At 44.6% G+C, this 22,528-nt stretch overlaps 1 protein-coding gene across 5 annotated transcripts in view; it reads right to left on the minus strand.

Annotated features, from left to right (window-relative positions):
• The window catches only part of NRG2 (neuregulin 2), a 277,373-nt gene that overhangs the window by 12,871 nt on the left and 241,974 nt on the right, over nt 1–22,528 (minus strand). For all 5 annotated transcript variants that reach the window (XM_060254104.1, XM_060254108.1, XM_060254107.1 and 2 more), the window contains 2 exons: nt 14,350–14,452; nt 440–563 (listed from right to left, as the gene is read on the minus strand). In XM_060254104.1, coding sequence (XP_060110087.1) covers nt 440–563; nt 14,350–14,452 — 227 coding nt within the window. The remainder of the gene's footprint in view (nt 1–439; nt 564–14,349; nt 14,453–22,528) is intronic.

Below are 22,528 nucleotides of genomic sequence, written 5' to 3' on the forward strand. Positions count from 1 at the left end.
CCAGAACTTCCAAAATAATCACACTAACCAGGAATACCAATTATGATCACTAAAAGTAGTTCTGGCCTCATAAAGACAGATAGGCTTTCCCTGTTCTGGGTCACTAGAACCCAGTAGTAAAGCTGAGAATGCCACACTAAGCATCCGAGCAGATAATGGCCCTGCTCCTGAAAAAAGCTGTTCTAGGAAGGATATTCACTGGCCTCTTCATGGATGGAGATGGACCAGGAGGAGGAAGCAGCCAAAGAAGAGGGATGAATGGGATCTAGAGTGAGGGTGAAAGAAAGAAAGACAAGGTTAAGGAAAGAGAGAATAGGGGAGTAAGAAGAGGAAAGAGGGAGGATGGCTTTTCTTCCTCTCTTGCTCTGGCTGTTCTGCTTCTACCACCACTCTGGTTTCTGCAAAGTTTCCACAAGCAGAATTAACAAAAGTCACTTACATCAGCCATCTGAATTTCCTCAGGGTCTAGTCGGGGGTGGCTTGGTCCATTTGCAAGGTTCCTGTTCTGATGAGCTGGACACATATTTTGCCTTAAATGATTATGCATTTGATTCCTCTGTTTTCTAAAGAATAAGCAGATTAAGAACGGTTACTTCAATTAGCATCGTTTCTGATCAAAAAGGCATTCAGATAAGAACTGGAAAATCCTAAATCTGGCTGTGATGGGACCCTTTGGCCACATTCTCCTACTGAGGTAGATGCAAGTCCCTGACTCCATGATTGTGTCTGGTCTTCAGGGGTCGTTTTATAGAAAAATAGGTGGTGGAGCTCATCCAGGGATTGTTATGCAGCTGCACCTACTATTCAATGGACATGGAGGTGGGACTCTCAGATGGAGGAGGTGGGACTCCCAGAAAGGTTCAGGAGCTGTGTTCCTATGAGCTCCCACTGAATCCGAGGCCTGCTGGTCTTAGGTAATGTTTGCCCTGAGAGACTGGAATTTGGAGATTTCTTACATTAAACTTGAAAATCGAATCTGTTCTGTGGAGGCAAAGAGATGGCGGAATCCTGAAGGTCAGCTAACCCAAGTACTCAGCAACACTTCTCTCCTTTGCCAAGCCTGGTAATGTGGGAAAGGGAAAGGTCATTTCCAGACTGAATCCTATAGACCTTTATCCCTGCTAAGTCAAAGTTTTAAAATCTGGACAACTGCAATTGGTAATCAATTAAACTCATGGTATCAAATATTGGGGAGGGGGGTGTTAGGTGCCATCAAGTTGCTTCCAATTTATGGCGATCCTGTGAATGAATGACCTCCCAAATGTCCTATTGCCAACAGCCATTCTCAGGTCTTGCAAAATGAGGGCAGGGCTTTTTTCTTGAGTCCATCCATCTCACGTTGGGTCTCCCTCTTTTCCTGCTGCCTTCAGCTTCGCCGAGTATTACGGACTTTTCCAGTGACTCTGGTCTTCTCAGAATGGGACCAAAGTATGACGGTCTCAGTTTAGACATTTTAGCTTCTACCATATTGGTATAAGTAATTAAAGCAACAAATGACTCTTGGTTTAAAGAATTTTATTAATAACTTATGGTAACATTATCCATTAATAACTTTTTTTTATCTTCCCCACATGCTATTTTCTAAATCCCCCTCCCCCCGTTACTTGACTCCCGCCGATGTTATAAACTTAAAATGTTAACACTTGAGGGTACCCTTAAACCATATGAACCATATAAGCCTAGATTCATGTTCTTCTTTTTTTCTAATATTTAATCATTATTAAAAAATTGCCCAATGTCCTTTTATTTTCCATTGTTTTTCTACATAACCTCTAAACTTTTTCCACTCCTTTCTATAAACTTCCAAATCATAGTCTCTTAAGATTCTTGTTAGTTTATCCATCTCACGCCATGTTATTACTTTTGTAATCCAATCCCATTTTTCTGGTATTTTTTCTTGCTTCCATAACTGCGCATACAATGTCCAAGCCGCAGAAAGCAAGCACCAAATCAAAGTTCTATCTTCTTTTGGAAATGTTTCAATTTGTAATCCCAACAGAAATGTTTCTGCTACTTTCTTAAATTCATATCCCAAGATCTTAGAAATTTCTTGTTGAATCATCTGCCAATACTTTTTTGCTCTTTCACAAGTCCACCACATATGGACTTCATGTTTTTTACATTTCCAACATCTATCTGGCATCTTATTGTTCATCTTTGCCAACTTTTTAGGGGTCATATACCATCTGTACATCATTTTCTCTTTAATACTCTGACATGTTGAAAGTTTCATAGAGTTCTTCCAAAGATATTCCTATGTATCCATCTGTATTTCTTTATTTACATTGATTGCCCATTTAATCATTTGAGATTTTACTACTTCATCTTCCATAGACCATTTTAAAAGTAACATATATAAGTTACTCTTAAAAGCAGCAAATGACTTTTAACAGAAGAGTTTGAGGTGGATTGGTCTGATGCTGCAGAACAATGTTGGAGTCCAACGGCACCTTTAAAACCAACAAAGTTTTAATCTGGGTATGAACTTCTGTGTTTATGCACATTTCTTCAGATGCATTGAAATGAGACTTCCTCCGCCTCCCAGGGCACTGAATGGGGGATTTCAAAGTAGCTGTTTTACTGCAAAAGAATTTCAGAAACAGACTAGAACAGGAGACTGCTGAGTTACAAGTTGTTCTGTTTTGTAACGGCCAATGGCTGTACACAATAATTTTTTGACTGACTGACTGAGTTACAAGTTATTACAACATTCAGGACTATGGAACCCCAGAGCTTAACAGAGATATTGGTTTCTTATCTCACTACATATGTTAATGTAATTCAGTTCTCGCATGGGGTTGAAAACTCTTTTACTACGCTGTATACTAATCTGCCGCTATCCACAGGTCTTACCAATTGCCTTCATCCACTTAGCTATATTTATTGCTCAGTTACTTATGCATCTTGATTCTAATTAGCCCTTCCTGCCAACACCCTCCCCACCCTCTATTTTTATGGAAGGGCTGGTAACTTCTGTTTCAGCGTATCTGAATAAGTGTGCATACACTCAAAAGCTTATACCCAGACTTCACGGTTGCTTTAGATCTCCTTAATGTGGACAGCAGATTTAAAGAACGTGTTGCAGGCCTGCTGCACAATTTCTAATGAATCCTCTACTTAGGAGTAACTTCCATTGGTTGATGGCTCCTTGGCTCACAGGAAACCTTCCAACTTGGCTGAGCAGAAAAAGATGCATGCATGCTACTAATTTTGGCACACATGGCCAAAAGATTCCTAGGAGAATACAGGAAGAAAAAAGAGCAATTTTGCCCTCTGCTAAACCTCTGCTGCATGCTCAGCTGTGTGGACAGAATGATGGATCATGCTCCAAGGTCACAAACATAAAGGCAAAAAAATCAACCATGTTAGTTTAAAGTAAATAAAGAGAGCGTTCACAGAATGCAGCAGTGGCTTCAGTCACTAATTCATTGTCCCAGTCTGCTTCATGTCTACACAGAGATTGTTTGGTGTAGTGGTTAAGTGTGCAGACTCTTATCTGGGAGAACCGGGTTTGATTCCCCACTCCTCCACTTGCACCTGCTAGCATGGCCTTGGGTCAGCCATAGCTCTGGCAGAGGTTGTCCTTGAAAGGGCAGCTGCTGTGAGAGCCCTCTCCAGCCCCACCCACCTCACAGGGTGTCTGTTGTGGGGGAGGAAGGTAAAGGAGATTGTGAGCCACTCTGAGACTCTTCGGAGTGGAGGGCGGGATATAAATCCAATATCTTCATCTACCTCACAGGGTGTCTGTTGTGGGGAGGGAGGTAAAGGAGGTTGTGAGCCGCTCTGAGACTCTTCAGAGTGGAGGGCGGGATATAAATCCAATATCTTCATCTACCTCACAGGGTGTCTGTTGTGGGGGAGGAAGGGAAAGGAGATTGTGAGCCGCTCTGAGACTCTTTGGAGTGGAGGGCGGGATATAAATCCAATATCTTCATCTACCTCACAGGGTGTCTGTTGTGGGGGAGGAAGGGAAAGGAGGTTGTGAGCCGCTCTGAGACTCTTCGGAGTGGAGGGCGGGATATAAATCCAATATCTTCATCTACCTCACAGGGTGTCTGTTGTGGGAGAGGAAGATAAAGGAGATTGTGAGCCGCTCTGAGACTCTTCGGAGTGGAGGGCGGGATATAAATCCAATATCATCATCATCATCATCATCATCATCATCATCTTCTTCTTCTTCTTCTTCTTCTCTGCCACCTCTGCTTTAACTAGCCATTAGCCACTGTAGTTAAAGAGGATACATATACATGCACTCCAATTTAGTCTTAGGGACTTTAATGTCATCCAGTATGCAGAAAGTGTTGCTTTACACATCCCAAAACCTCAGTTCAAATAGTAGGCCAACAGTTAAAAACATTTACCCAGTTATCTGGTGATAACATTAAATTAAGCTTTAATTAAGTGGATTTTGCTGTATGTACTGGTGACTCCTAAGAATGTCCATTTCTTCATCTTGGCAAAAGAGTAAGACTGAACTGCACCCTTTGTTAGATTGTTTTAGAAGATCATGGGATATCACTTTAGAAACCAAGAATACTTTTTATACAACGGTAGAAATTACATCCCAAAGTAGGCAGATTTCATGGAAGAAAGTGTTGATTTGTGTTGTTCTGGAACAGAAATTCCACAGTGGCATTCCTATGTGCCCCCTACCATGTGGTAATTATGATGTAATTAAAAGGATTTCACCAAAACTTATGTTTACAAATGAGTTCAAAATGCTCATGTTTTGAACTGAGCATCATTCCCCCCGAGAGGTCTTCTCCAACTTGAAATGTAAAACAAACATCTGGGCTGACTTACCATGTGAACCCAAGTTCTGTTAGGGAAGCAAGGATTCAGTACTTTTTTTAGTTTTACGTTTTAAATTATTTTTCTCCACACTGGAAATGTGCTGGCACTGTTGCAAAAGTGAAAAGCCACACAGGAAAACAATTGTTTCTCTCACGAAACATTCCCATCCCCAAAATTGAAAAATGCACTGCATTATAGTGCATAGGAAAAAAAAATAGTGCCAAAATAGTGTGTGTGTGTGTGTGTGTGTGTGTGTGTGTATATATATATATATATATATATATATATATATATATATATATACACACATACACACACACACACACACTATTATGGCACTATTTTTATTTTATTTTATTTTGGCACTATTTTTATTTTTAAAAGACACAAAGGAGTTTTATGGCTTATATATATAGCCATAAAACTCCTTTGTGTCTTTTTAAAAATTTGTTTTCAAAGACGTGTGTGTAGTTGAGAGAGAGAGACCCCAATTTTCTAGATTTCCATTTCCAGAGCAGTAAATGCTCCTTGCTGGCACCAACATCATGAACAAGGTGAAAACTCTTGGGGGAAAGACAAGCTTTTATCTGAGAAGTCTCCATGAACATTCAAGTGCTGAACCCATTCCAAATGCAGTAGAAGGGATTTCACTCATCCTTAATTCACAGCAAAGCTGCTTCTAGCTCTTAAATGATCTAGAATGCTGAACTGTGAATTTTGGAGATTCTTGTCATAAATCTGCCTGAGGCAGATTTTTATTACTTTCTCTTCTCAGCTGCAAATCACTCCCCAACTAAATGAATGCTTTCAATAAAATTTAACACCTACAATTACAGCAATTTTCAAATTTGCATTTCAAAGGGTTTTCCAGTGACAGACAGTTCCAAGCCTCGTTGATTGCAATGTCCCGCAAGAAACTGCCAGGCTAATTTCAGAGAAACCCTGCATGCAACTGGCTGTGGGGCTGCCACTCCCTATAGTCAGGGGCTCCCCTATGGATGTAGGGAGATCCAGCTTTGCCAGAGTGATAGAATCCCTCCTTCTCTCCGCTCCTACTGATTTTCTTGAAAATATGCTCTTTCTCCAGGTGCCACCTGGAGATCTCCCACTATTACAACCAATCTCCAGACAACCAAGATCGGTTCCCCTGGAGAAAATGGCTGCTTTGGAGAATGGATTCTATGATGGCATTGTACCCTGCTGAGATCCTTCTTCAGGCTCTACCCCTCCCCCCCAAATCTGGAGGTATTTTCCAATCTAAAGCACATACAGCCAAGGCTGCGGGAGCTGCACTGGCTGCCAATAGTATTCCGGATTCGCTACAAAGGTGCTGGTTAGCACCTTTAAAGCCCTATATGGCCAAGGACCTGTCTACCTTAGGGACTGTCTCTCCCCACATGTTCCCCAGAGGATACTCAGATCTGGATCGCAGAACTTATTGTCAATCCCCGGGCCAAGGGAGGCGAGACTGAAGGCTACCAGAGAAACAGCCTTTTCAATTGCGCCCCCCTACTGGTGGAACCAACTTCCAGAAGAAGTAAAGGCCTTGCGGGAACTTGCTCGGTTCCGCAAGGCCTGTAAAACAGCCCTATTTCGACTTGCCTTTAGCTGAATTATAGTATAAGTAGGTCGCACCATGACGTAGCAAACTCTGTGAAAAACGGGGGGGACCAGCGAGAAGGTGTTGCTACGGATGCAGTAATGCAGGAGAGGCCATTGCAGTGACCATCTGCCAGGCATAGCCAGACAGTGACCACGCGGCATTCACTACACCGGGAGAGGAGAGGCTATGTATTGCGCATACACTTTCCCTGGGGGGGTAGGATACCCAGAGGGAGCCCACCCCCCCCCCACCCCCCCTAAATAAATTGACCGAATTGTCCGGCGGTATAACCGGATGGGCAGGCTGGGCCCACCAACCTTGCCAGCCTAAGAGAAGGAAAACTCTAACATCAAACCCGGGCAGATAGAGCTCGTTAATGTAACACCTACCACCTGGAGGACTCGCTGCCGGCGTCCCGGCTTACTGGGCCATGGCAGATGACCCCCAGGTGAAAGGGTGGAGCCCATACCGCGCACACTGGGCTTCACCTAAAAAATTCCTCTGCGCAGGCCTGAAGGGCATATCCACATACACAACCCACAACGCATCAAGTCCTGCAGCGATGGGCAAGGGGCGAAACGGCAGGTGGAAGGTGCCACTGGAAGCCGCAGTCCCGATCCTGCATGTAGGCGGTTCAGGGTATTGGTCGCCTGATGCTAACCCGGAGACGAAAGCATTTTTCGGCAGCACCCTGAACGACCAAGCAGCCTTATCTAGGGACAGCACTGCTTGCTCCACACGGAGAGGGGCCTAGAAAAGGTGGCCTAAACAAAGCTCGTCTCCTCCACCCCAGTTGGCTAGCCGCGGTCAACGGGCATCCTTACTTGCGGTCAAAAAATAACAACAAAGAAAAGGCATGCACCTGCCTCACAAAGTGTGCAAAGACTAAAGCTTGCATGTTGGAACATCAGAACCATGCTTGACACAGTAGACAGTGGTCGCCCTGAACGACGCTCTGCTCTAGTTGCCCACGAACTTCTCAGGTTGAATATCGATATAGCAGTTCTCAGTGAGGTCCGTTTCCCTGAGGAAGGTAGTCTTCAAGAACACGGTGCTGGCTATACCCTCTACTGGTCAGGTAAGTCAAAGGCTGAGAGCCGCCTTTCTGGCGTTGGCTTCATGGTCAGGAACTCCATTGCCTCCAAACTCGAAAACCTGCCAACAGGTCACTCAGATCGCATCATGTCCATGCGCCTCCCACTTCAAAACAAGCAGCATGCAACACTCTTCAGTGTGTATGCCCCAACCCTTCAAGCAGATCCTGCAGAAAAGAACAAGTTCTATGCTGATCTACACAACCTCGTACGGAAGACCCCTACAGAGGACAAGGTGATCATCCTTGGCGACTTCAATGCCAGAGTAGGTAAAGACTCGGAAGCCTGGAAAGGAGTACTTGGCAAACACGGCATTGGCAACTGCAATGACAACGGGCGCCTCCTGCTAGAATTCTGCATGGAGCACCAGCTCACCATCACCAACACTATCTTCCAGCAGAAGAACAGTCTGAAGACAACCTGGATGCACCCACGGTCCAAGCACTGGCACCTTATCGACTACATTCTGGTGCGCCAGAGAGACCTTCGAGATGTCTTACACACCCGAGTAATGCCCAGTGCAGAATGTCATACGGATCATCGTCTTGTACGCTGCAATCTCCGTCTTCACTTTAAACCCACACCCAGGAGAAGAGGTATCCCTCGGAGGAAGTTTCAGGTTGGCAGTCTCCAGTCAGCCGAAGTTAAAGCTGCCTTCCAGGCAAAACTCCAGTCAAGAATTGAGGACCCCAGTTGCCCCACAGACCCTTCTCCAGAAGCACTCTGGGAACACCTAAAAACTACCGTCCTGCAGATCTCTGAAGAAGTCCTCGGGTTCTCCACAAGGAAGAACAAGGACTGGTTTGATGAGAACAATCAAGAGATCCAAGATTTACTGGCGAAAAAGAGATCTGCCTACCAAGCACATCTTGCTCAGCCCTCCTGTCCTGGGAAAAAAGCAACCTTTCGCGCTGTATGTAGCAACCTCCAGTGCAAGCTTCGAGACATTCAGAACGAGTGGTGGACCAAGCTTGCTGAGAGAACCCAGCTGTGTGCAGACACTGGTGATTTAAGAGGGTTCTACGAAGCCCTGGAGGCAGTATATGGTTCATCATATCAGACTCAGAGTCCCTTGCGTAGTGCAGACGGCCAAGTGCTCCTCACAGACAAGGCATCCATATTGAACCGGTGGTCGGAGTATTTTCAGGTTCTCTTCAGTGCCAACCGCGTAGTTCAAGATTCAGCAATTCACCTCACCCCACTTCAACCAGTGAAAACAGAGTTGGATGAGATCCCCACTCTAGAAGAGACTGTTAAAGCCATCAAGCAACTGAAAAGTGGCAAGGCAGCAGGAGTTGATGGAATTCCACCAGAGATCTGGAAGCATGGGGGCACAGTACTATATAGCTCACTTCACAAAGTACTTGTCACCTGCTGGGAACAAGGCAAATTACCACAGGACTTTCGCGATGCAATCATCATCACCCTATACAAGAACAAAGGGGAAAAGTCAGACTGCTCCAACTACCGGGGGATAACCCTGCTCTCCATCGCAGGCAAAATCCTTGCTAGAATACTCCTGAACAGACTGGTGCCCGCCATTGCAGAAGAACTCCTCCCAGAGAGCCAGTGCGGCTTCAGAGCTAACAGGAGCACCACCGACATGGTATTTGTTCTCAGGCAGCTCCAAGAGAAATGCAGGGAACAAAACAAGGCTCTGTATGTGACTTTTGTCGACCTTACCAAAGCTTTCGATACCGTTAGCAGGAAAGGCCTGTGGCAAATCTTGGAACGTTTAGGATGTCCCCCAAGGTTCCTCAGCATGATCATCCAGCTACACGAAGACCAACGAGGCCAAGTCAGACACTGCAACGACCTCTCGGAGACCTTCCCAATAGGCACAGGTGTAAAGCAAGGCTGCGTTCTCGCGCCAACTCTCTTTACGATCTTCTTTAGCATGATGCTTCAAAGAGCCGCAGTAGATCTAGATGATGACGATGGTGTCTACATCCGCTATCGCACCGATGGCAGCCTGTTCAACCTGAGGCGAATAAAGGCCCACTCCAAGACAATGGAAAAACTCATCCGAGAGCTACTGTTTGCTGATGATGCTGCACTCGTCTCCCACTCAGTATCAGCTCTGCAGCATATGACGTCCTGCTTTGCAGAGGCTGCCAAGCTATTCGGCCTAGAAGTTAGTCTGAAGAAGACAGAAGTTCTCCACCAGCCTGCACCCCAGGAAGATTATCACCCTCCCTGCATCACTGTGGGTGAATCAGTTCTGAAGACAGTCCAGCAGTTCAGCTACCTGGGGTGCATCATCTCCTCAGATGCTAAAATCGACAAGGAGATCGACAACAGGCTGGCAAAGGCAAACCGTGCCTTTGGCCGACTGCACAAAAGAGTGTGGAGCAACAAGCATCTGAAAAAAGGCACAAAGATCAATGTTTACAAAGCGGTTGTGATGACAACCCTCATCTACGGCTCCGAATCGTGGGTTTTATACCGTCATCACCTGCGACTCCTTGAGCGCTTTCATCAGCGCTGCCTTCGCACCATCCTCAATATCCACTGGAGTGACTTTGTGACCAACACTGAAGTTCTCAAGCTGGCGGAGGTTACCAGCATCAAGGCACTGCTGTTGAAGACGCAGCTGCTCTGGGCAGGGCATATTTCTAGGATGGAAAACCACCGCCTTCCCAAGATTGCCCTGTATGGCGAACTCTCCACCGGCCATCGAAATAGAGGGGCACCAAAGAAGAGGTACAAGGACTCCTTGAAGAAATCCCTTGGCACCTGTCGCATCAACCATCACCAGTGGTCTGACCTAGCCTCAGATCGCAAAGCATGGAGGCACACCATCCACCAGGCTGTCTCTTCTTTTGAGAACGCACGCATAGCTGGTCTTGAGGACAAAAGCAGATTGAGGAAGAATCACACTGCTACAGCACCAACCCTAAATCAGACTTTTCCCTGCAGCCACTGTGGCCGGACCTGCCTGTCCCACATTGGTCTTGTCAGCCACCAGCGAGCCTGCAGCAGACGTGGACTATTGCACCCTTCTTAAATCTTCGTTCACGAAGCCAAGCCGAGAGAGAGTATAAGTAGATGCCCAACATCGCTGAACATAATGAAATCAACACTAGCACCAAAATTGTTTTAAATCATGTTAAACTGTTTTAAAATTATTTAATTGGTATTAATTGTTAAAATTTTAATTGTTTATTTACTGTTTTATTGTTTTAGTTTGACTGTTGTTAGCCGCCCTGAGCCTGCTTCGATGGGGAGGGCGGGATATAAATCTGAGAAATTAATAAATAAATAAATGAGGCTGACAACTTTAGTCTTGCTACACGGACACTGAATCATCATGTCATCCCATAGACAGTCAGTTATTGTTGCACTCCTACACACAATTGCGAGGAATTATATCTCATTACTGAGTGGAACTTACTTCCAAGTAAATATGTTCATGGTTGGAACACAATTCCAAGTAACCAAAGCACGGGATTCTATATGGCCTTTTCCTGCCTCATTCTGAAGCTTGGGATCATGGAACTAACCCGCCCTCCCCCCAAAAAAAACACCCAGACCTCTGCTTGGTCTTGACTCACTGGTGGTGCTCTTAAAAGGCCCATGTGGTATGGCAGCACATACTGTACATTCTAAAAAGTGAGCTTAATGTCTTACTGGCTCTTTGCTCCCATGCTTTCAATCGACACGGAATGAAAAGACCAACAAGCAAAATCAATTATATGTAATAAATCTTATATCTCATTCTAGGATGTATATAAATCTTTACAATTTATTCCAAACATTCGTAACTGTCTGTGGTCCAAGGCTTAACATACAAATGGAAAGCCTTCACAGAATTAAACAAGACATAACTAGTCTCGGTATTAAAGGCGGTATGCCATAAGGAAAATATGGCAGCGCTAAAGGATCATGTATTACCGTCAAAGCAATCTCAATGAATCTTGATGAGGACTAAGCCTCAACATTTATGCCAAAAGTTAATACGTCCAGGTTAAGGCAGGTAGACTAAGGCAATCATGTTTCCAAATTCAAGTGGTTCCAAAACACAGAGCAGAGACCAACAAATCAGATGCTTCCAGGAAATGTAGTGTACACAACAGCCTGCTCCTGTGATCTGGTGTATGTTGGGAGTAGTTAGACCCATTAAAACCAGGGTCTTGGAACACCAGTGGAGATAAAAAACCAAGTGGCAGATGTGCCACTAGTGGAGCATTTTATAAAATTCAAGCATGATCCAGATTCTTTAAGTTTTTTTGTTATTTTTAAATATGTGCCCTGGGGCATATAATTCCATTGACACTGGCAAATTTTTATTGCAGTAAGAAATCAGATGGATTTTTAAGTTGGATACTATGGTTCCAAACAGCTTGAATAATGGATGGGATCTGTCTTGTTTTTTGTAGGTTGATACTCTGTCATTTAGTGGTGTCTCTTTAATGGGACACTCTGGTACTTTAAATGACTACACCTGGAAATGCAGTTTGCTTTATAGGAAAGCTTTCTATGCAGTGGTTTTAATGAATTTTGGAACCATGTAGAAGAATGCAGCATATTGAGCATTCCTTAATGGAGTAATTCTTGATCACTGGAAAGGTATGCAAATGTCGGCATTTTCCGGGTGATTTTTGAGTTGTAGTTATAGTACTCTGAATCACTGTATAATTTTTATAGTTTTAATTTGAACAAAGCTTGAAAGAAGCATCGGTGAAACATGGTGCTGAATAGCGGTTTATCCATTTGCTGATACCAAGCTTGACTGGAACAAAGCTTGGTGAACTTAACTCTGACTTGGATTTCTTCATATTAAGAGAACAAACGATATCCAAATTGAAAGAATTGGACTGTGTTCAGTTTTAAAAGACTTGCCTGTATGGATGTGATTGGATTCTCTGTTCTGCTTTGTATAAATTGCTATTTGTCTCCCTTATTGCACAATTTTGTATATGTGATTATTTTGGATGATATATTTATGAATGTTTTTGAAGTGTCTGCAGTGAATGATTTGTTTACATTGTTACGGAGGTCTTGTTGGCACGGAGGCTTTTTGCTTGTTCTCTCACCATTCTGCTAAGGTTGCGAGGCCCCCTCACCATCACATTGGGGAGATTTGGGGAGCACTCCAGGGGTGGGCAGGATGCTGATGCAATGACATCACTCTGAAACAAAGTCATGGCACTGGCAAGGTTGTGTGCAACACTCTGGTTTTGAGACAAAACTATGGGGTTTTGCCTTCAAAACCACAGAGTTTGCCCAAAAAACAGAGCATAGCTGTGTAACGTCCCCAGGGCAATAACATCACCCAGAAACAATGTTATTGGATCAAACACTGCACAGTGATGTCCTTATTTGGGGGTGGGTTTTCCCCCAGACAAGGAAATCAAAGCCCCCCCCCCCCCCAAAGCAGGGGAATCCCTGCTGGGTTCTGGCAACCTTACATTATGCCCCAGTGGGGTCCCACCCTTTCCCATACTCCACCTTCCGCAGGCTCCATTTGTCAGGCTCTGTTCATTTATGACATTAATAAAAGCTGTTACTAACCATTTTCATTGATGCATAGAAATGCCTACTAACAGGGGACCGGGGTAGCAAGGAGGGAGGGGGGAAGAGCAGAGAACCATTCCCAGGAATATCAAAGGTTGCCAAGGTCCCTTTGAAGTAGACAGTATGTGCCAGATTCTCACCTCATCCCCAGAGGCCCCAAGGACAGTTGCCTTTGGGAAATGTAACCACCAACGGAAGAGATAAGGGGCGGGGGGGGGAGCGCTGAGAAAGAGCACACATGCAAAAGTAACCTTTTGTTTTGGGAATTGAGAGGTAGAAATTACTGCTTTGATGTAGAAGGTTAAATGCTAACAATTTGAACTGAACTCTTATCAGTTCCAATCCCAGCCATGCTGGAGTAACTCTGAAGTGTCCAATAAATGCAACTTTGTTTCAAACTACTAAGTCTGCTTACTTGTGAGCTTCAATGAACCCACGCCTGACACCATTCCCAAATCTTCCAGACGTTCCCAAGCCTGAGTAGTGTAAACCCTATGTCCAAATTCCAAACTAAGAGGAATATTTAGCACAGGGGTGGCCAAACTGTGGCCTGGGAGCCACATGTGGATCTTTCACGCATATTGTGTCGCTCTCAAAGCCCCCACCGCCCCATCCATCGGCTGACTTGAAGAAGGCATTTCTGTCTGCACTTCCAACGGTGCCGATGAAGGGCCGTATCCTGGTTATCCCTGCAACTCAGCGTGTCTGTGACTGTCCACTAAAGACTGTAGACTCCCTGGCACGTGTCTTTTTTCATTGCCCTAAATTTGAAACAGGAAGAGAAAAATTTCTGACAAAATTGTTATTGAAATTTTCACCCTTTTCTGAACCGACAGGACGGAGACTCTTGTTAAATAGTCTCTGTCATGACTGTATAGTAGATGTGGCAAATTTCTGTTTTACTGTAATTTTAAATTCGTAATTTTATGGGTTTATGGGTGCATGGCTTATGAGCTTTTAAACCTAATAAATGATTGATTGATTTGTCTCTTTAAATCATTTCTCCAAGCCAAGTCAGCTAGCTGCTTGGAGAATGCATTTAAGTTAAAGCTGCTTTCTTTCCACCTCTCCCTCCCACCCCCTCTCCTTCCCCTCTCTTCCTTCCTTCTCTCAAACATCTGACATTTATTCTATGTGAAACTTACATTAAGCAAGTTTGGCCACCCCTGATTTAGCACCACATGGTTTCAGCTGCCTGTCCTCAGCTCTGTCTCCTTCCCTGCAAGGGGGAACCCTGACACGCCCTCTTGGTTGAAAGATCCTAGTCAGTAAGCACCAGTACTATAAGAATGACATAAACCCTCAATGGATGGAAGATGAATATTAATAAAAATCACTCACTTGGTTTTACAGTAAGCTACCACACACACTATTCCCACAACAAGCAATGCAACACAAATCCCGGTAATTGTTAGAACTCTCTTCTGGTACAGCTCCTCTGCTTCTGCAAATGACAAAAAAATAATCCACAGTTAAAAACAAAATCCAAGTTAGAAGGCTGAATTATGTACACAAAACTATGAGTCCCGTCATTAGGAAACAAATCTCTATCAGGTTTCTCTCTCCTGGTGCTCAAATCTGTACGCCTCTCTCAACAACAGCTGTACATCTTATATGCTTCACTGTCTCTCTCCAGCCTTTCCTTTCATCAACTTCCTGTCCTTATGAGTGAAAAGAAAATCCATGCTGGGCTCCTTTTCCTGTCTAAGGCCCCCATTCGCTTTCTCTATAACTCACTCAGTACGCTGTCTTAAGATTACTTCAGATAAGAGTGAGGATCCTACATGACTATTAGCATCTCTTTTCAAGCTCACAAGTGCCATCCAAGTAGCACCATCAGTGTAGCGATCACCTGCTAGACATATGAATGGTGCGTCTCTATGTGTGTATATTGTGTTTATGCAAATGGAACTCAAAGGGGAAGTATGTGCCCTTGCAAGACTATATCGACCTCAGACCTGAAATACTGCAGACATTCTTGTTAAGGGATAGTCAGAAATGGGTAACACGTGCGGTAGCAAAATTCTGTGTATTAGCTCTTAGGAAAAGGAATTGTGTGATCCAGGGAATGTACTTGATTTAGAACTTATTTTTATGTACTTTTAAAAACCTGCTTTCTATTTTGCTTCAAACTGGCTGGTCCTTAGACCGTAATAAATAATTGATTGATTGATTGACTGGGGAAGTATGTGAACACTTTATTTAGTCAGTTTGATTTATATCTGCGAATGGGCTCAGGGTGGGTGACAGCACAAGGTAGAACAATATGATGATATTGGATTTATATCCCGCCCTCCACTCCGAAGAGTCTCAGAGCGGCTCACAATCTCCTTTACCTTCCTCCCCCACAACAGACACCCTGTGAGGTGGGTGGGGCTGGAGAGGGCTCTCACAGCAGCTGCCCTTTCAAGGACAACCTCTGTGATAGCTATGGCTGACCCAAGGCCATTCCAGCAGGTGCAAGTGGAGGAGTGGGGAATCAAACCCGGTTCTCCCAGATAAGAGTCCGCACAGTTAACCACTACACCAAACCTTTAAAAACATCCAATCTAATCAAAACCAATAAAGATGGCAGTCTACAAAAACACAGCATCCCAGGTCTAGGTCAGAGTTGTAATGCAGATATAATCAGGTCCAAGAGTTCTTGGGTAAACTACCTCCCTGTTAGTCACAGCCAACTAACGATTTAGCAGTCAGGCAGGGAAGTTTGAGCAGGAGAGGCTGAGTAGTATTGGACATTTGCTGCTTCAACTAAAAGCCTGGCAGAATAGCTCTGTTCTACAGGCCCTCTGAAACCATAGAATAATAGAGTTGGAAAGGACCTCCTGGGACATCTAATCCAACCCCAAATGTGTTACTGGAGTGTCTCAGTAAGATATGTTAAGAGGAAATGGCGACAGAGAAGGTATTGTGCGTTATGCGCCATCCAGTTGCTTCCAACTTAGGGCAACCCATGGATTAATTACCATTACAGGTTTAGAGATCCAAGAAGAGTTCTGGTTCTCTCTTTGTGCCAAATAATTCCCAAATTACTTCGGTAAGGCACATCCAAGTAATGTGCAAATTCCAACTGCATACAAAAGAGAAGAATTATTTCAAGCAGACGTTGCCACAGGTTGTCAAACTCCCAGAGAAGGTTTTTACCAACATACAGTTGGTCTCCCTAATAGCACATCTTACGCGCTACTGGAATTTTGTGAGCTTCAGTACTAGATTTCTCAGGAACAATTTAGAACACAATTTAATTTTCAGATGCAAACAGCCCAAAACACGTTTTTGTCTCTCTTTAGTATGCTCTCTACTTGGCAAATCCATAAAATTTTCTGATATAAGGCCGCTAGCATAAAACAATCTGTTGCGCACAGACGTACGTAACAGAACTCTGACATCTGCTTCTGTTAGAGAAGCCACTTTGAGAGGGGGAATTTGGAGTGGGGGAATGATGCTTGTACATGATCCTCCTCTATCAATGTGCACGCTCCTGAAGCAGCTTTTGCACATCAAGAGCACCTGCTGGAGTTTCAGTACACACACGTTTTCCATCTAATTTGTTTTAAAATGTCTAGCCAGCCTTCTCTTTCATCCAAGGCTGCTTTCAAAAATCTAACACTTTAAACAGCATTGTCCTGCGCAAACACCAACACAAGCAGAATAATGGCCCACGGTTGCCAGTCCCCGGATCCTGGAAGGAGTTCACCCGCTTTGGGAGAATTTGATCTGCCACTAGCAACCAGGCTGGTGGGGGAAGCCCTGCCCCCAAACAGCAACATTGCTACACGATGTCCCCGATGCAACGGCATTCCCCAGAAGGGACATCATCACACTGGGGATGTCACGTGGTGATGCTCTGGTTTGAGGACAAAATCCTGTGGCTTGAAGGCAGTTTTGCCGCAGAGTTTTGCCCAGAAACCAGAGTGTCACCATGCAGTGTCCCTGATGTGATGATGTCACTTCCAGGTGATGCCACCGAGTGAGGGACATCCTGGAATGCCACCCAAATCCCCCCATCAGAGTGACAAGGGGACCTGGCAACTCTAAATAATGTTAGAAACATTCCTATTGCCAAACAACTGAACTCCAGTGTACCCGTGGCCAGAAGCCCCATGAAATAAGGTTGCCAGCTTCTAGCGGTGGCCTGCAGATCTTGTGAAATTACAACTGATCTCCAGACAAGAGAGACCAGCTCCCCTGGAGAAAATGGCTACTTTAGAGAGTGGACTCTATGGTATGACACTCTCTGTCCTCTGTTAGAGCAGAGGACAGAAAAGAGTTTGACCTTTCTGCAAAGTTTATTAGGGGTGCGGTCAGACAGGCAGGTTGCTGCAGCAGTATCTCATCTTTCAATGTTATGTGAGTTTGGGGCAGTTTATGTTGATCAGACAGCACCCCTTAAGCCAGCATCATAGTGCCATGGGCCTGCAGTTTGTCGTCCACATTGCTAACATGCCACAACCAGGGACCCAAGGCTGGGTTGGGTGTTTTCCACCCCTGAATTCTTGCTCTTCATGCACAGAAGCAGACAAGCACACACATGCTCCTGGCCAGTTCTTTGGGGGTGCTGAAATGCACACTGGAGAGGGGTTGGAAGGGAAGGACATGCTGGAAGAACAGTGGAACAATCACACAGCTCATGTGGTAGCTAAAAAGGCAAGTATGATTTTGAGCTGTATAGTGTCCAGATCATGTAAAGTGATGGTTTCGCTTTACTCTGCTTTGGTTAGGCCTCATCTAGAGTATTGCGTGCAGTTTTGGGCACCACAATTTAAGAAGAATATAGGCAAGCTGGAACATGTCCAGAGGAGGGCAACAAAGATGGTGTGGGGCCTGGAGACCAAGTCCTATGAGGAAAGGTTGAAGGAGCTGGGTATGTTTAGCCTGGAGAGGAGACGACTTAGAGGGGATATGATCAACATCTTCAAGCACTTGAAGGGCAGTCATATAGAGGATGGTGTGGAGTTGTTTTCTGTAGCCCCAGGAAATCAGACCAGAACCAATGGGTTGAAATTAAATTAAAGTAGAAATTGGCTAAACATCAGGAAGAACTTCCTGACAGAGTGTTTCCTCAGTGGAACAGGCTTCCTTGGGAGGTGGTAGGCTTTCCTTCTTTGGAGGTTTTTAAACAGAGGCTAGATGGCCATCTGACAGCAATGAAGATCCTGTGAACTTAGGCAGATCATGAGAAGGAGGGTAGGGGGAGGTACATGTGATTTTCCTGCATTGCGCAGGACATTGGACTAGATGACCTGGCAGGTCTCTTCCAATTCTATGATTCATGAATTTCCATTATGTGCCAGGGCAAGTAGATGGCGGGAAACCCACCATGGAAGTGCTTCACCAGAGAAGCCACCAAAATTTGCTAGTGGCTATTTAATCCACATGGTAGCTGTTTTGGTGCAACATGCTGGGCATAGGAGTTGGATGTGCGTGTGTCATCCTGCCCATTTAATCCTGAGGAAAGGGCTGGCTATATTGGGTCAACTGCTTGTATGATCACACCCTAGAAATCTGAGGTAAACCCTGGCTTCTCAGATCCTGCTAACCCCATCAGCCAAGCCAACAGTGGAGCAAGAAAAGCCAGCCAGGACAACCTACAAGTACCAGGATGCACTCTATGATTTTCAGAGCGCTATGATTTCCTTTTTCCTTTAGTTCCACACAGCTCCTGTGCAGCCAGATCATGAAAAAGGGCCGCCTTGTCAGTGTGTGGTGGCAATTTTAAAAACCCCAAACCTTTGTTGCCTTTCCCTATATTTTTCTCTTTTCCACACTTTTATCCTCTTTCATTTTGTTCTTCCTTTAATGTTTAATGCCAATGTACTCTTCCTTTAATGGTCTTCCATCCCTCTATCCTCACTGCTAAACCCCCCCCCCCAATCCCATTTTTCCATCTCAATTTCTCATCCATCCTGGTTGGCAATTTAGAATGTATTTCACAGCAGTATAGCAGCAAACCTTTGTTAATATTATGAACAGAAGGCAGGAATTAATATTTTCCTATAATCTATCAAAGTAGTAAAAGGATGCTTCCCCCCTACCAGTGCATGATAATAAGTGTTAATCTGTCTCAGCAGTAACAAGGGACAGAAGTTAGAACTTATTGATGTATTTACTTTATTTATATCTGACCTTTCTCCCCAGTGGGGAACTAAAACAGCCTACATTGTTCCCCTCACCATTATTTTATCCTCACAACCACCTGTGAGGTATGTTAGGATGAGAGAATGTAGCTGGCCCAAGGTCACCCAGTTCACTTCCACAGCAGAGAGGGGATTCTAAACTGAGGTTTCCCAGAAGCTAATCCAACATTTCAACCACTATACAAGCTGTTTCCACTGCCGGGGGGGGGGGGAGTGGTTAGTTGGGTTCTGAAGATAACCTGGCCCAAGATAGTCCAATTTATTTTAGTTTTGGCCCCAAAATTCCCATGATCATCCTGAAGCTGATGGCTAATTTTGAGATTCCAAGTTTTATTTTCTGATGAGTTATGCCCACCACAAATGGACAGACTGATGGACATGCAGACTGGTTTATTATTATAGATGTGTGCTAATGGCCAATTGATTTGTTATGATGCTTGATTTTGGATCATATGTGGGGGGGCAGCTGGAATCTTTGTCTGGGGACCCATGGTGATTCTCAGCAACTCGGCTTGCATGATCATTCCTTTAAAACTGGAAGACTGACTGCTTTGACTTCGATAGACTAGGAAACCAGAACTGGTTGCACTTTGCACAATATCAGGCTCCTTCCTTTTTGTTTGATTGCCCTGGTTTACAGCAGACCATCTATGGAACCTTCTGCCCACTTAAAACTGAAGCAAGTTCCTAAGAGAAAATCTCTTCCTTGTTTTTGCCAAAATCTGGTGGGTTTTAGGTAGTACTTTTCAGCCTATCGCAGCCATTACAAGACAATAATTCCCCACTAGGCTTATTCCGGCGTTGGAGCTCTTTCCCCCGCAACACTTCTGTCCGATTTTGCACAAGCTGCCCCAGGGCTGTGACTTGCTCCAACTCCTTCCCATGGCAAGCAAGATCCTCTGAAAATGGGTTTCTGCTTGCCATGGGAAAGAGGTGAGGCAAGTTGCACCCCTGGGGCAGCCAGTTCGGTGTAGTGGTTAAGTGTGCGGACTCTTATCTGGGAGAACCGGGTTTGATTCCTCACTCCTCCACTTGCACCTGCTGGCATGGCCTTGGGTCAGCCATAGCTCTGGCAGAGGTTGTCCTCGAAAGGGCAGCTGCTGGGAGAGCCCTCTCCAGCCCCACCCACCTCACAGGGTGTCTGTTGTGGGGGAGGAAGGGAAAGGAGATTGTGAGCCGCTCTGAGACTCTTCAGAGTGGAGGGCAGGATATAAATCCAATATCTTCTTCTTCTTCTTATGTGAAATTGGACAGAAGCGTCGGGAGGGGGGTTGGAGGGAGAGCTCTGACACGGGAACAAGCCTAGTGTGGAATTGGTCTCAGCCTGTACCTGCATTGTCCTGAAAAATGCAATATGGCTTTTTAGAGGACATTCTTTGTATCCACCTTGCTGAGGCCAGCATAATTGCTGACAGTCTAGCTGGGACTCTCTTCTTCACAGCTGGAAATCCTGTCACTCTACAGTCCATGAGCTTTGCCATGATAGATGGCTGGCAGCGAAGTGCCGCATGAACAAAGCCAGCGCTTGTGCCAAACTCGTCAGAGTAAATAAAAGGGTTCAGGATGTGCCTGCATGCTAATCTTCAGACCGGTGGATGTACTTCTTCAGACTGAAGATATGAAACCTCAGGTGCATTGGTGAGGATTTTCATTCATTGTCACTTTCTCTGGGTGAAGAAAAACTATTCAGACAAACTTTTCCTTCCATGGCCACTCTTACTCTCACATCTCTGACCTGCCACATGGCTGCATGTATGTACGGATCCATCTTCCATTGGAGAACTGCATAAAAATTCAATTTTCATCCCTTTTCAGCATCAGCAACAGAACCTCATTTCTTGACAGTGCTCATTTACCACACATCCATATCACTTCAGAATGTCAGAAAGCTAAAGAGTGGAATTTTTGCTGCAACTATACGGGTTGTTTCTGAGACCAAATGCAGCATAATCCTATTGATAACACATGTTAACTTACATCCGTCTACAAATAAAGAAACATCAGTCTAACCCTCTTTTTGCAGGGTAGCATGCTAGTAACATTTTAAATAGATATATCTATATCTGCAATTTTCTAGCCAATATGTTTATCATTCTGTGGTAGGAAGCGTATGTCAAGAGCGAATCAGTGCAATGTCACCACAGGTGCTACAAAGACACATAGAGCAGGAAAGGGGTGAAAGGGAGAGAGAGAATGGTAGAGGACCATAACTGCAAAACAGTGAACCTAGAAAGAAAAGGCTTTTAAAAATGCAATAAATGACAAAAAAGGGATGCCAGCAGCATTTCACAGTGTATTTGAATCAGCAGACCCAGGTTGATTCTACCATCAAGACCGCATTTCACATTACACAGAAGTATACATGCTGTGGAAGGCTTGTGATTGTGTCTGATACACAAGCACAGCTCACAGTGCCTTGTCAGCAAAGCGGTGTCTGTGGTTGCAAGCATTCCTACAAATAAAATATTTGAATGCGGGATGGAGACTGCAGCTCCTGTCACAAAGAGGAGCAAAAAGAAAAAAAGGCTGATGGCAAACCATAATTTCTCATACGCCAGTTTGGGATTGTGGGAACGGAGTCACTTGAAAGCTTTGAGGGCAATTTGTAAACATGGACAAACACACCATGAGGCCTAGGCTGGTTCCAGTGAGCCCACTGGTGCTATTACACTTTCCATCTAGAAAATGAGCACACTCCCTCCTAGCAAATGGGAGCGGAGGACTCCCACACACTCCGCTTAAGCAAGAACTGAACCTGATGGACCAAGCCCAACACAGAAGGCCTGGCAGGAGTAACTGGGGTGAGTACCTAGCACATATGTGTGTGGGAGGGGATGCCATAACTGAAAAGTCTTTAGTTGCTATGAGTTTGAGGTTTTGTGAGTGCCTGTGTGTGTGATAGGATATTGGTTTCAACACAAGCAGTTGATTTGCATTGACAACCAGATGAGAATGACATGGCTTCTCCTTAAACATCAGACTGGAATTCCTTTTCTACACATTTTCTTAGCCCTACACTGCTTCTCTGGTTTCCCCTGCTTACTTGAACTGCACTGAAGTAGGATAAAATATATGAGAACTTCCAGGGAGGGAGAAGAAGCTCTGCCTCAAGCTATTGTATCGCTTGTCTGAACTGATCACACAAGAAATGCCCAATTGTCATTAATCCTCAATCAGGGACCTTCTAGGCATGCACTCATCTTTCACGTCACTTCATGTGACATAAAGCTTGTGTATGTAGAAGACAGATTCTCAGGTCAAAGCTGGGTGAGCCCCATCACAGCCTTTGAGGTCTGCAAGCACTGAAATAGTTTAGAGTTGTGGATTGGAAGGTACAGACGAGACCTCATTCATGTAACACGAAGTCCTCAATGAACGTTAAA

Source organism: Heteronotia binoei, chromosome 14 (genome assembly GCF_032191835.1).
Source record: "Heteronotia binoei isolate CCM8104 ecotype False Entrance Well chromosome 14, APGP_CSIRO_Hbin_v1, whole genome shotgun sequence".
Lineage (NCBI taxonomy): Eukaryota > Metazoa > Chordata > Lepidosauria > Squamata > Gekkonidae > Heteronotia > Heteronotia binoei.